At 30.6% G+C, this 15712-nt stretch overlaps 1 protein-coding gene across 1 annotated transcript in view; it reads right to left on the reverse strand.

The window, feature by feature from the left end:
• Window positions 1-5153: 5153 nt before the first annotated feature.
• Window positions 5154-15712, reverse strand: part of LOC134685668 (ethanolamine kinase 1-like) — a 31117-nt gene continuing 20558 nt past the window's right edge. The window contains exons 7-8 of the mRNA XM_063545628.1: window positions 9834-9907; window positions 5154-6781 (exon numbers count right to left, since the gene is read on the reverse strand). Of these exons, the coding sequence (XP_063401698.1) occupies window positions 6721-6781; window positions 9834-9907 (135 nt within the window). The 3' untranslated portion in view covers window positions 5154-6720. The remainder of the gene's footprint in view (window positions 6782-9833; window positions 9908-15712) is intronic.

Below are 15712 nucleotides of genomic sequence, written 5' to 3' on the forward strand. Positions count from 1 at the left end.
GTCTCATTAGCAACAATACCATCTCCTCTGAATTTTATATTCACAATTATTCCAGACACAATGTATAGTTTACAGATTACTTAAAGTACCTGGGATATAAACTTGACAACAAACCTTTCATCTTTGATCACTGATCACTTAGCAAATAAAAGTATCCTTCATGTATTACTCATAATAAGTGAAAAATCGTGTGACAAAAACTAAACACATAAGCCCTCGTTGTCTTTAACAATTAGGTTAAGAAACAAAGGAGATAACAGATGAAAACTGTGTAACATGAGGCACCTCTATAGAGCGTATAAATATAGTCTTTTAATTTCTGAAATATAAAGCTTAATAAAAAAAGGTTAATATCACCCCGTTGTAGTATCATCCCTCCAGACATGAAAAAAAGAAAGTCAGTAAAGTCGATTTTTCAATTCCACAGTCACTGAAATGGCATAAAAAGAAAACTACAATAAACACTTTGATATTTATAATCTTTTCAAAAGTGATAAATTAACAAACAATAAATTCAAACAGCTGTTCCCTAAACCATATCTTCTCTAACCTTAGCTTGGCAGTTTAAACCTTCCTCAGAATTGAGCAAATCTCATTTATCAGTTAATGACTACTTATTAATCATGATTGATGATTGATTAGAATGACCAGCTTAACCACAATATTATTGAAATGCATTCCTTAATGTGTCATGAATTTCTCACAACTACGTGAAAATCAATTACAAAACAATAAAAAGCTATAAGAACTAAAAAATTGAGGTACTGTAAATTAAGAAATTTTAGCCAAATGTTTACCAAAGCAAGTGTCTGATTGAATATAGTGATATTAAGAACTTGCAATCGCATATCCAATACATATGTCTATATATGGATCTTTTCCTGCAATTGCAATAATTTATCTGGCATTTTTGTCCAATCTTCAAACATTGCAATAAAAGAAACACACAACAATTTCTCAATTTACATTATTCAATTACAATAATAATGTTGGATGTACCTGGTGTTTTTTATCATGATGATTGAGTTTGAAATCAATAGGGACACAGGAATGCATTTAGAAAATCGAAAATAAATATACCAATTTCCGCAATAGATCTGGAATTTTTTTAATCATGATTTACCTTAATTTGTATTTTTCTTTTTTTGAAATAATGCAATTAACAAACAGGGATAGTTGATGTTATAAATAAAAGATCAACATTCAGATAAAAAATATTATAATTTATATGATTCATTATTCATAATTAATCCAAATGAGTTAATTGATTAGTTCTAGATAGCAGGCGTGTATGCATGTCATCAACTTGGTTATTAGAAGGAAGGTTTGCAAATTATTACAGATTTACAGACAATTATCAACTCTGTAACAGAACTATATTCAACCGGGCATAGGACATTTGAGCGAAAAAGAAAAAAGCACATAGGGTCATTTGAGCGCCGACTTCATAGGACATTTGAGCGCCGGGATATTAACCTTACCTGAGTTTTCAGACAGGACATTTGAGCGAAATTTTCCCTGATAATTTTACACGAATTAAGATTTTTTTTTAAAAGTAAGAAAAAAAAGTAAGATTTAGTTATAAATATTTTTTATTTTATTTCACACCCGAGTAATTCGACCAATCATTAAAGAAGATTAATATTCAGTCAAATAAATTTGAAAATTTTGTGCAGTTTAATGATGAACAAACTGGTATAATTATTCTTACGTGTCCAACCAATCTTGAATGTTTATGCAGTGTGCCGGAAATTTTTATGGATGGTACTTACAAATATTGCCCAAAGTTCTTTAAACAGTTATATACTATTCATGGCTATAACAAAGGAAATTATGTCCCTCTTGTATTCTGCTTACTTCCTGGAAAGTCTGAAGAAATTTACGTGAATTGCTTTTCCTCAATTGTCAAGCTATGTTCCGATCAAGGTCACACACTTCAACCGAAAGCAGTACACGTCGATTTTGAAGAACGGGTAATGAAAGTTATGAAGGATTTTTTCCCGTCTATAGAGATCAAATGCTGTAGGTTTCACTTAGGCCAAGCCTGGTGGCGAAAAATCCAGAAAGTTGGACTTAGTCAACAATACAAAGAGCTTGATTCAGACATTAGTAAATGGCTTAAAGGGATTTTTGGGATAGCCTTTTTAGCTCCAGACGAAGTAGCCGACTGTTTCGTAGAAGATTTTATGGCCGTTGTACCTAACGACAAGCCTTGTATAGAATTTGCAGATTACCTGACTGATACTTATATAACAGATGAATCGTTATTTCCCCCTCATCTCTGGGCCGAAGTTCCATCCTCGTTAAAACGTACTAACAATGGGCCCGAATCATTTCATGCCCATTATAACGAGCAGTTCTATCACAGTCATCCATCAATTTATACTTTCCTTGACACTATTATCAAATTGCAATCTGTGACTTACATAAAAATTCGGAGTTTGAACATTGATGCACCGCAGAGCCGAACAGAAAAGGAGAAGGAACAGAATCTCCGGGATTTGCATTCGAAATACTGCCAGCAGGAAATTACGAGGGATTTTTATGTCAGAAGCCTGGGATATAAGTTCCAAGCCCGAACAGACTTGTAAATAATGCCGTTGCCGAGTTTTTTGTTTTATGACAGTGCTTTGTTTTTAGTGCTTTGTTTACAATTAAAAGATGTTTTAATCTTTTTGTTGGTAAACTCCTGTTTTATGACTGTGCTTTGTTTTTAGTGCTTTGTTTTTTACAATTAAAATATGTTTTGAACATGAGTTTAATGAACTATATTCGTAAGAAAATGTGGTATGATTGCCAATAAGACAATTCTCTATCCAAGACTTGTTTTCGCTCAAATGTCCTACGCTTATTCTTATTTTCGCTCAAATGTCCTAAAATTTAGGCGCTCAAATGTCCTATACTTTGGCGCTCAAACGTCCTTTTTTTTTCGCTCAAATGTCCTGTCAATGCGCTCAAATGTCCATTGCCGATTCAACCATCATACAAGTATGATGTTTAGCTATCTTTTAAACTATGATTTTAAACACCATCTTCTTTGTTTCCCAGGCAGGAATATTATTGTTTTTTGGTTTAGTTTTGTCCCCTTATTGGTTTCCACTATTTGAATTTCCTTGGAGATCAGAATTTTTGTAAATACATTTTCCCTTATAATGTATATAAATAAAATGAGATGTCAGGTATCTTCAATAAGAAATTAAAGTTACACAAATCAAAATGCACAAAAATGGTCACCTATGAACAAGTGTTGATAGAAGATGTCATGTCTAAAGGTTTGGAGTATACAATAGCAAAAAATAATCTTATTATCATAGAATTGTCAACAACACATTATTTTCTTTAAAGAGACATTAATTCTTGCCTGATAGGCTTATTCATACATATAAATACTATAAAGACATATGCTAATTAGGTTTAAAATATTAATCTATCTAAAATGTGATTTTTATAAATGTATGTAGCAGTTCTTTGCTTTCATTTTTCCTTTTTAAATTCCTAATATTGCTACTATAAAATTTGGATTTAATGCATACCTATTGTATATCACCACAATCTCTTACTTAGGTGATAGTTATTAGTAACTTCATTTTACAAATTCAGAAATCAATTTATTTGTCAGCTCTGATTTCCCATGATATTATAACTATATATCGTTACTTCTATATTCAATCAAATATTTGTCATTTCAATTAAAATAATCTATTAAAATTCACAATTTAGAATGAGAACACTGGTATTTGAGCATATGTCTTTGTAACATGTGACCTTTGTTAAACTGTTTTACAATATCTGAAACTACATATGAACTGCACATCTATAAGCTCATGATTTTCCAGGATGAAAAAAATAATTAGAAACTTTATAAAAATTTCTTATTGATATGTGTATAAACAATTCAAAATGATCAGGTGTTACAGCTTAAATGAATAGTTTAACTTTTTTTAGTTTTAAATTTGAGACAAAAATTGATAAAACAGGTATTTGACAATGAGTGAAGTAATTACATATAGTATTTTGCATTTTTACCATAATTCCAGATAACAGTGCTTGAAAGTTTTTGTAAATAATAAACATTTAGCAATTATTGTATGCATAAATTATTCTATTCCTTCAAATGACAATAAATGTTGAGATATAATACATGGATTTCTAAATATTTTGCAAAGGAATAATAAAGTACAACAAACCATGAATACACAAATTGTAAAGTATGTAATGAAATTTAGCAATAAATAAATATGCTTATTTTACAACAAAACATAACCATGATAGTTTCTAATACTGTAAATTCAGAAATTATTGCATGCATTTATTACTGCGATTTTGTCATTTTAGACTTAAATGCGATTTTAATTTTTATGAATTTGAGAAAAATCCTGTTAAGGATGTACACCTCTGAGGAGCCAAAAATTTCTAGAATTAAACTTTTTTTCTAAACCTGTTTTTTGGGTTAATATGACTGTAAAAAAATAATTAGTGAAGAAAAAATCATATGGTGGTGCACTTCTTTTTTTGCTACGGCCCTTTGAAAGTACCTAATTTTGATGATTTTCTCATTTTTCATCAGTTTTTACCTATTTTTGGGCTATAATCATGAAAAAATACATTTCTACAATTAAACTTTTTGTCATACTTTCAAAAAAGATAAAGGGGACGGATCTGAATAAATTTGAATTACAAAAACTATAGGTAGGTGTTAATATAAGAAAGTTTTATCATATTTTGATGCTTTTTTGTGCCAAATTTACCATGTTGTCCATTTTGTAAATTTGTGATTTTTCTCTGTTCTAAGTACAAATTGCATATTTTTTCAACTTCTTTGTTATAAATGATTGAAAACATATATACCTAAGAAATTTGAAAAGAAAAAAGGGATGTGGGATGAACATGTTTCTGGTAAAATCATTTTTTGTATCCCTCACCCATTTTCTGTAAATTTTGGCTAAAAACACTGACTTGATTGGTAATAGAATTTGAAAAATTGATTACTCAAAAACTACTCATTGGAAATACCCTATTTTTTCACAGAGTTGACTTTGATTATAACATTTTTTAAATTCATTCATATTTTCCACTTATATCACATGTTTTAGACATAATTCCAGAACGAGATTTCAACGAGACTGAAACGTCAGAAGAATACATCCTTAAATGCATATAAAATATTTCAAAATGCGAGTTTAAATTATTGCGTTTACAACTTAGTCGCATTTTTCGCAATAATAAAAACCTCGTATTAATTTCTGAATTTACAGCACTCTTATCACAACGATTACTACACGAGTTTAACAAGTAAAGGTTTAAAAGTATAAAAATTCAAAAAAGGGAAGTCAATCACTAACAAAATTAAAAGCTATGAATCAAGGAATTGTTTATTATAAAAAACACTAATTATGGAATATTTGAAAAACATAAACACTGTTTTGCATAACCTTTAAAATTATATATGTTGATGTAGGTCTTTCTGATCTAATTGTCATAACAACTATAATTGGGTGTTGAAAATTAAATAACCCAAATTATTGAAGCCACAAAAATGTCATGGATTTAAAAGGTTTAGTAAAATTATTAAGCCAATGATAGTTGGAAAATTAGTCTGGTTTTTCATCTTTTTCATGACCAATATGAAACAATTTATGGAAAACAAGTCAAGGATTTTGATAGAAATAATTAAGGAATGACTTTTTTTCTTTAAAATATAATTTTATAAAAAAAATCTTTAGATAAAACTTTTTTTGTCACTATTTTTTTTGTATTTATTTGTTGTGAAGATATCAATTCAATTTTGGCGAAGATTTGGCATGAAAGTGAAATCAAATACCTCACATTCTAAAGAGTCAACACTATATAATTGATGATTAAAGGATCAGACACAAGGTTTAGAATTTAGAACATCTTCATAAAATTGGTAAATATATAGATATATGAGATTAAAAAACAAGTAAAAACATGCATATTACCCCTTTGCAACAATAAAACGATTGAAGAGGAACTGGTTATACATGTATATATATATTGAGCAAACATGTCTATGGTTTACATTATTTTTTTTGTAAATACTGACTTAGTTATAGGATACATATACTACAAGATATAAAAACACTTTAGCACCAAAACTTATACAATCTAAATGATGATCTGTCTATTAGGAAAGGGCTATGAAATATGTTTACTAACCATGCTAAATCAAAATTCTAGTTGCATTTCCCAAGCCAACCAACCAACTTAACTTAAAACTACAACTTTAAAACTACTACATGCAATAACTAATGTTTTTATTTAGATTTTAAACCAATAACAATGAGAATAAAAACAATTTGTTACAGTATTACGTGTTACTCAAAAAAATCTTACACAAGTATTTATATCTTTCATAATGTAATATTATAATAAAACATATTTTTGATATTTGTATGAAGTTTGAAAACTTTGTAAATGCAACACAGATAATTTAATACAATGATACTCTTGACAATAACAGAGTGCAGTCACAGTTATAGAATTCACAAATACCTGAGTATGGTCACAATTGAAAATATTAGATTTTTAAATATAGACAAATACAAAATGTATTCAGAAAATGTAACTTTCTCAAAATGAATAACAAATATCAGTAAAAAAGAAACTCCTCTAGAAGAGTGTAAAACAAAATAAAATATTTGATATTAAAAATATAATTTAAATCCTCTACCATAAAAATATTGTCAACCCTACATTATTTCAAAGTGCTAAAAATTCTTCCTTCCTTGCAAAGTACTCATTCAATTTCATTATGGCATAGCTGAAAAGAAAAAAACAAAATCATCATAAAAACAAAACATGAACTTTCTACTCTAGTAACTATGCATATAACCATTTGCTTAGCTTGCATGTACACTCAGATGCTCAAGCATCCACATCATTTTGACCAAAAAAAATATTAATAAAGATTATGTTCGCAGCAGTTAAACTCTGAGGTATCCAAATGTAACAAGGGTGAGGATACGAGGATAACCTCCAATCATTTCCAAAGCAATATACATGGTCTTTCATTTAGGATAACATAAAGTATGTAATAAATCAAGATGGTTAAATCGCAGAAAAGTGTTTTCGGTTGTTTTAGTAAAAAGCCTACTTGTCGGCTACGGTATGCACAGAGGACGATTCACGAACCCACGGACATGTTTCATCTGAATTTTAGCCTAGAGGAGCGATGGCTTCTATACCTGACTAACAATATTACTAACAACTTAACTACCATATCTTGATATAGTTTCCTATGGCATGAAAGACGACTTGATAAAAAAAATATAATCTGTTATAGAGAGTGATAAAAATTCCTAGACTTATCAGTAAATTCCAGTTTCTATTTAGTACAAACATCAATTTTATTTTCAATAAAAAAACAAATTTCTAGTATCCCCTGCTTTGCACATATTTTATATATCCAAGGAACAACAGCAAGTACTAGAAAAAGCACCGTTTTTCCTTTTCCTTATATTTTTAATATCGGAGAGTATATAAGAGATATAAAAGCTTTAGAGCAAACACAATGGGATATCCATTATAATTCATATTTTTAAAGGTCATAATTGGTTAAATATATTTGATTTGGACTTTTTTTGAAAGTGTCAGACATTACTCATGATATAAGTTTCATAAAAATCTGACAAGAGTTATACACATGAGAGTGTTAACAAGACCTGACGAACAGACGCCAGGTTTTTCCATGTACTCTGGGACTCATTAAGGGGAGTCACTTCAGTTTTTATATTCCAAAGTGCTGCTGTAATGGGATGGATTTTGATAAATTCTGGGAAAGGGGGGTCACTTCAGTTCCTGTTTACATAAGTGCCTCTGGTAACAGGGCCAGTTAGGAGATATCAAATAAAAGATTTGGTGGGGAACTTTTACATCAAATAATTATGATTCAAATGTTGGAAGTTTAGAGAAAACAATAAAGTTCTGTTGGAAATATAGGTATATGAATTTGGTAGGTATTTTTTAAATTGAACAAAAAACTAACCAGAGCCGGATACTTGGGGTGAAAATGTGCTTACAGAAAATATGATGAAATAATACAATTTTCTGCATAAATTGGTTCAAAAATTGTTTGCCTCTCTTCGCTCTTTACTTGCCATGGACAATGACATCTTAATGTGGAGTTTTTGTTTTCGACTCCAATATTATGATTGAATTTACTAATTTGTTTATTTTGCGTCAAATAGAGATTAATGTATAGTATTTAAAGCTTGGCCTATGTAACTATGTAAACCTTGATTTTACAAGCACTGCTATGCTTAGATAGGTAAACTGAATTTGCAACGATAAAATCATTTGTTTTTCTTATGCCTACCACCAAATACAACATATTTATCTCTTAACTTAATCGGAGCTATGACTACAACTACAGTACTGCAATGCTTACCTCTTTATGAATAATAATAGAAGAATACCATTGACTAAAACACACTGTATTAAAACCTGACAAATTATACTATCATTGCACAAGAGGCTGATTTTACTATGGTTGAAAATATCCTACAATTTGTGTGAGAATATAATTTTTTCCTTCGTTTGGAAATGTTTTGGTTTAAAAAGTTAAATAAGCCTTATTATGCTTATCATGATTATATTAGGGTTAGAAAAATTTATGTCTTTTCTATTTTTATCTCATAATGATTAAATTTCCTGTCTTCCTTAAGCCTCGGTCACACCTTACCAGATAGCAAGAACGGACGCCTAACGGATGAAAATAAAAATTGTCCTTTGACAAAATTGTTATCCATTGGGAGTCCGTTGATGTAGTGACCAAATAAAACAGACGTGTAACAAGTGCATTACGGACACACAACGGATATGCAACCTACGAGAGACAGAACAGATGTCGAACGTACATCCAACGGACGAATACTGCATAAAACAGACACCTAACGGAAGCGTACCCGATAAAACGGATAACAAGATATACGGAAAAATCCGTTTCAGATCCGTTCATCATCCCTTTTATCCGTTATATGTCCAGTATGAGTTCGTTAAACATCCGTTAGACATCAGTTTTAACTGTTAAACTTCCGGTAGAAGTCCATTGCTGAATATATCATCCAGACCTCCAATGGATGTATAAAGGACACGTAACGGATACAAAATGGAAACGAAACAGACGAGTACCGTACAAAATGGACGTTCAACGGACATTTTATCCGTTGGACGTTCGTTCAAAGTTTGAAACATGCTCAAAGTTTTCCACTGGACAGAACAGATGTCGACGAATAAAACGTACGCTCAACAGACATGCAACGGATATGGAGGGACGTCTAACGTATAAGAACGGATGTTTAACGGAAACATGAACGGATTGAAAAAAAGTAATCCGTTAGGGGTCAGTTTGTGCTATTTGGTAAGGTTTGACCGCGGCTTAAGAACCAACTAATTCTACACAGACATAGATTTTTCTCCTTCATATATCCCACACAGTCTTTTACAATGATATGATATAATGTGTCTAGTCCAATGATAATATTACATACATTACAGTGTCTTAAAAGTGTCTGTTATAACACTTAAGTCATTGCGTTCAAAAATATTTTCAGTATGATTATGATACTCAAACACAGATAACAACCAATCAAAACACTAGATTTTGAGTTTAGATCCTAAATGTTGTACTCCAAGTATAAGTAAAGTTTGTGGACCGCAGGTCTATATCCCTTGTTGTTTTGGGCATGTTTTGAAACAAATAATCAAATATGCATTAATACAAATACAGCAAGCTGCATCAAATTACAACAAATTTTACAAAACCATTTTCCATGGCCTACCTAATGGTTATTTAAACTATGGTTACTACTTACTCTAAATAGTCAAAATCTATAGCGGAATATTTTGACTGTATCAAAGCCCAAACTCCCCAGAAAAAATGGGCTGCCTGAAATATAACATGGAAACAAATCTTTATTTTAGGCGTTTCACAATAATATTGTCTTATCTTCTTGTCATGTTACTGAATTTGCTGTACAAAATTATATACATCCACCTATATTATAGGTTTTTGTTGATTGTTGAATTATAGATGCTAACCTTTAGGTCATTTGAATGATCTTTGGTAGAGAGTTGTCTCATTGGCAATCATACCCCATCTTCTTGTTTAAAAAAACAATTCATTATTCTAAATCAGCAGATTATAAAGTATTTTGAGCTTGATTTCAGTTACATCTATTTCTTTGATATAGTTAATGTGTGTATTATTGTTCTGCTTTAGGAATGTTTTAAGTGTATATCAGCTTTCTAGAGTTAAAGAGGTACAAAACACTTCAGGGAGATAACTCTGAAAAAAACCCAAGTGTATGTTTAATCACATGAATCGGATGAAAGTGTAAACATGGCGCTTCCGTTTATTGAAAACCGTGTCAAAATCAGAGGAAATTTACGGAATTTACGAGAATTTGAAATGGGGGGGAAATTTTTTTGGAAAGAATATGGAAGAATTGAAGCCAAACTAGTATACTTTTTTGACATAAAATGTTGTTTTATGTACAAAACACTTGGAATGGACATCGTTTAGTGTGATTAATTTGTACAGCCTCATAATTTTTTTCAAAATTTTGCTGTTTTGGGTTTAAAAATTACGATTTGGTGTCAAACTGCAGAATTTTGAGAATTTCACCAAAATAATGCCGAAAATTAAAAAATTTTAATATTTTATGAAGAAACCAGATGCTCCGCAAGGCGTAGCTTTATACGACCGCAGAGGTTGAACCCTGAACAGTTGGGGCAAGTATGGACACAACATTCACGCTGGATTCCGCTCTAAATTTGGATTGTGATTAAATAGTTGACACAGCATAGGTTTCTGACACAGAATGAATGTATTCAAATGAACTTAAAATTTTTGTTTTCTTTTAGAGCAATTCACTATGCTGTTGAATATTAATCCTCTCAAAAAAATGTTTGAAGAAATTTTCTTTTTATTTATGAAATTTCAAATGAGAACCAGATGCTCCGCAGGGCGTAGCTTTATACGACCGCAGAGGTTGAACCCTGAAAGGTTGGGGCAAGTATGGACACAACATTCAAGCTGGATTCCGCTCTAAATTTGGATTGTGATTAAATAGTTGACACAGCATAGGTTTCTGACACAGAATAAATGTATTCAAATGAACTTAACATTTTTGTTTTCTCTTAGAGCAATTCACTATGCTGTTGAATATTAATCCTCTCAAAAAAATGTTTGAAGAAATTTTCTTTTTATTTATGAAATTTCAAATGAGAAAAATTGAACCCAATTTTTTAATCACATCCCCCTTTCCCTTATTCCAAAACTAATTTCAATTAAAATATTCTAATGGAGTTTGCAACAATTACTACTCATTTAAATACATCATAAAATATTAAGATGTAAAAAAACTGTTTGTTATCACTGAATGGTAAAGATTATTTAAATTTATCAGTTGGTAGTAAAAAGTGAATATACATTGTATATTGTATATAACAAAGATTTAAGTTGATTCTGGACAAAGAAAGATAACTCCAATTAAAAAAAATTCTTGCAGATATTTCTTGCTTACTATACTGGACAAAGAAAGATAACTCTTAATTAAAAAAAAATTTGCTATTTCACAATATTGTGAAATTAGATATTTCTTGCCATTGCACAATACTGTGAAAAGACTTGCTATTGCACAATACTTAATATAATAATTTTAGATCCTGATTTGGACCAACTTGAAAACTGGGCCCATAATCAAAAATCTAAGTACATGTTTAGATTCAGCATATCAAAGAGGCCCAAGAATTTAATTTTTGTTAAAATCAAACTTAGTTTAATTTTGGACCCTTTGCACTTTAATTTAGACCAATTTTAAAACTGGACCAAAAATTAAGAATCTACATACACAGTTAGATTTGGCATATCAAAGAACCCCAGTTATTCAATTTTTGATGAAATCAAACAATGTTTAATTTTGGACCTGGATTTGGGCCAACTTGAAAACTGGGCCAATAATCAAAAATCTAAGTACATTTTTAGATTCAGCATATCAAAGAACCCCAAGGTTTCAATTTTTGTTAAAATCAAACTAAGTTTAATTTTGGACCCTTTGGACCTTAATGTAGACCAATTGGAAAACGGGACCAAAAATTAAGAATCTACATACACAGTTAGATTCGGCATATTAAAGAACCCCAATTATTCAATTTTGATGAAATCAAACAAAGTTTAATTTTGGACCCTTTGGGCCCCTTTTTCCTTAACTGTTGGGACCAAAACTCCCAAAATCAATACCAACTTTCCTTTTATAGTCATAAACCTTGTGTTTAAATTTCATAGATTTCTATTTACTTATACTAACGCTATGGTGCGAAAACCAAGAAAAATGCTTCTTTGGGTCCCTTTTTGGCCCCTAATTCCTAAACTGTTGGGACCGAAACTCCCAAAATCAATACCAACCTTCCTTTTGTGGTCATAAACATTGTGTTTAAATTTCATTGATTTCTATATACTTTAACTAAAGTTATTGTGCGAAAACCAAGAATAATGCTTATTTGGGCCCTTTTTTGGCCCCTAATTCCTAAACTGTTCAAACCAAAACTCCCAAAATCAATCCCACCCTTTCTTTTGTGGTCATAAACCTTGTGTCAAAATTTCATTGATTTCTATTAACTTAAACTAAATTATAGTGCGAAAACCAAGAAAATGCTTATTTGGGCCCTTTTTGGCCCCTAATTCCTAAAATGTTGGGACCAAAACTTCCAAAATCAATACCAGTCTTCCTTTTACGGTCATAAACCTTGTGTTAAAATTTCATAGATTTCTATTCACTTTTACTAAAGTTAGAGTGCGAAAACTAAAAGTATTCGGACGACGACGACGACGACGACGACGACGACGACGCCAACGTGATAGCAATATACGACGAAAATTTTTTCAAAATTTGCGGTCGTATAAAAATTGAACCCATTTTTTTAATCACATCCCCCTTTCCCTTATTCCAAAACTAATTTCAATTAAAATATTCTAATGGAGTTTGCAACAATTACTACTCATTTAAATACATCATAAAATATTAAGATGTAAAAAAACTGTTTGTTATCACTGAATGGTAAAGATTATTTAAATTTATCAGTTGGTAGTAAAAAGTGAATATACATTGTATATTGTATATAACAAAGATTTAAGTTGATTCTGGACAAAGAAAGATAACTCCAATTAAAAAAAATTCTTGCAGATATTTCTTGCTTACTATACTGGACAAAGAAAGATAACTCTTAATTAAAAAAAAATTTGCTATTTCACAATATTGTGAAATTAGATATTTCTTGCCATTGCACAATACTGTGAAAAGACTTGCTATTGCACAATACTTAATATAATAATTTTAGATCCTGATTTGGACCAACTTGAAAACTGGGCCCATAATCAAAAATCTAAGTACATGTTTAGATTCAGCATATCAAAGAGGCCCAAGAATTTAATTTTTGTTAAAATCAAACTTAGTTTAATTTTGGACCCTTTGCACTTTAATTTAGACCAATTTTAAAACTGGACCAAAAATTAAGAATCTACATACACAGTTAGATTTGGCATATCAAAGAACCCCAGTTATTCAATTTTTGATGAAATCAAACAATGTTTAATTTTAGACCTGGATTTGGGCCAACTTGAAAACTGGGCCAATAATCAAAAATCTAAGTACATTTTTAGATTCAGCATATCAAAGAACCCCAAGGTTTCAATTTTTGTTAAAATCAAACTAAGTTTAATTTTGGACCCTTTGGACCTTAATGTAGACCAATTGGAAAACGGGACCAAAAATTAAGAATCTACATACACAGTTAGATTCGGCATATTAAAGAACCCCAATTATTCAATTTTGATGAAATCAAACAAAGTTTAATTTTGGACCCTTTGGGCCCCTTTTTCCTTAACTGTTGGGACCAAAACTCCCAAAATCAATACCAACTTTCCTTTTATAGTCATAAACCTTGTGTTTAAATTTCATAGATTTCTATTTACTTATACTAACGCTATGGTGCGAAAACCAAGAAAAATGCTTCTTTGGGTCCCTTTTTGGCCCCTAATTCCTAAACTGTTGGGACCAAAACTCCCAAAATCAATACCAACCTTCCTTTTGTGGTCATAAACATTGTGTTTAAATTTCATTGATTTCTATATACTTTAACTAAAGTTATTGTGCGAAAACCAAGAATAATGCTTATTTGGGCCCTTTTTTGGCCCCTAATTCCTAAACTGTTCAAACCAAAACTCCCAAAATCAATCCCACCCTTTCTTTTGTGGTCATAAACCTTGTGTCAAAATTTCATTGATTTCTATTAACTTAAACTAAATTATAGTGCGAAAACCAAGAAAATGCTTATTTGGGCCCTTTTTGGCCCCTAATTCCTAAAATGTTGGGACCAAAACTTCCAAAATCAATACCAGTCTTCCTTTTACGGTCATAAACCTTGTGTTAAAATTTCATAGATTTCTATTCACTTTTACTAAAGTTAGAGTGCGAAAACTAAAAGTATTCGGACGACGACGACGACGACGACGACGCCAACGTGATAGCAATATACGACGAAAATTTTTTCAAAATTTGCGGTCGTATAAAAATTGAACCCATTTTTTTAATCACATCCCCCTTTCCCTTATTCCAAAACTAATTTCAATTAAAATATTCTAATGGAGTTTGCAACAATTACTACTCATTTAAATACATCATAAAATATTAAGATGTAAAAAAAACTGCTTGTTATCACTGAATGGTAAAGATAATTTAAATTTATCAGTTGGTAGTAAAAAGTGAATATACATTGTATATTGTATATAACAAAGATTTAAGTTGATTCTGGACAAAGAAAGATAACTCCAATTAAAAAAAATTCTTGCAGATATTTCTTGCTTACTTTACTGGACAAAGAAAGATAACTCTTAATTAAAAAAAAATTTGCTATTTCACAATATTGTGAAATTAGATATTTCTTGCCATTGCACAATACTGTGCAATTGAAAAGACTTGCTATTGCACAATACTTAATATAATAATTTTAGATCCTGATTTGGACCAACTTGAAAACTGGGCCCATAATCAAAAATCTAAGTACATGTTTAGATTCAGCATATCAAAAAGGCCCAAGAATTTGATTTTTGTTAAAATCAAACTTAGTTTAATTTTGGACCCTTTCCACTTTAATTTAGACCAATTTTAAAACTGGACCAAAAATTAAGAATCTACATACACAGTTAGATTTGGCATATCAAAGAACCCCAATTATTCAATTTTTGATGAAATCAAACAATGTTTAATTTTGGACCTCGATTTGGGCCAACTTGAAAACTGAGCCAACAATCAAAAATCTAAGTACATTTTTAGATTCAGCATATCAAAGAACCCCAAAGTTTCAATTTTTGTTAAAATCAAACTAAGTTTAATTTTGGACCCTTTGGACCTTAATGTAGTCCAATTTGAAAACGGGACCAAAAATTAAGATTCTACATACACAGTTAGATTCGGCATATTAAAGAACCCCAATTATTCAATTTTGATGAAATCAAAACAAAGTTTAATTTTGGACCCTTTGGGCCCCTTTTTCCTTAACTGTTGGGACCAAAACTCCCAAAATCAATACCAACCTTCCTTTTATAGTCATAAACCTTGTGTTTAAATTTCATAGATTTCTATTTACTTATACTAACGCTATGGTGCGAAAACCAAGAAAAATGCTTATCTGG

This window comes from Mytilus trossulus, chromosome 9, assembly GCF_036588685.1.
Source record: "Mytilus trossulus isolate FHL-02 chromosome 9, PNRI_Mtr1.1.1.hap1, whole genome shotgun sequence".
Taxonomy (NCBI): Eukaryota; Metazoa; Mollusca; class Bivalvia; order Mytilida; family Mytilidae; genus Mytilus; species Mytilus trossulus.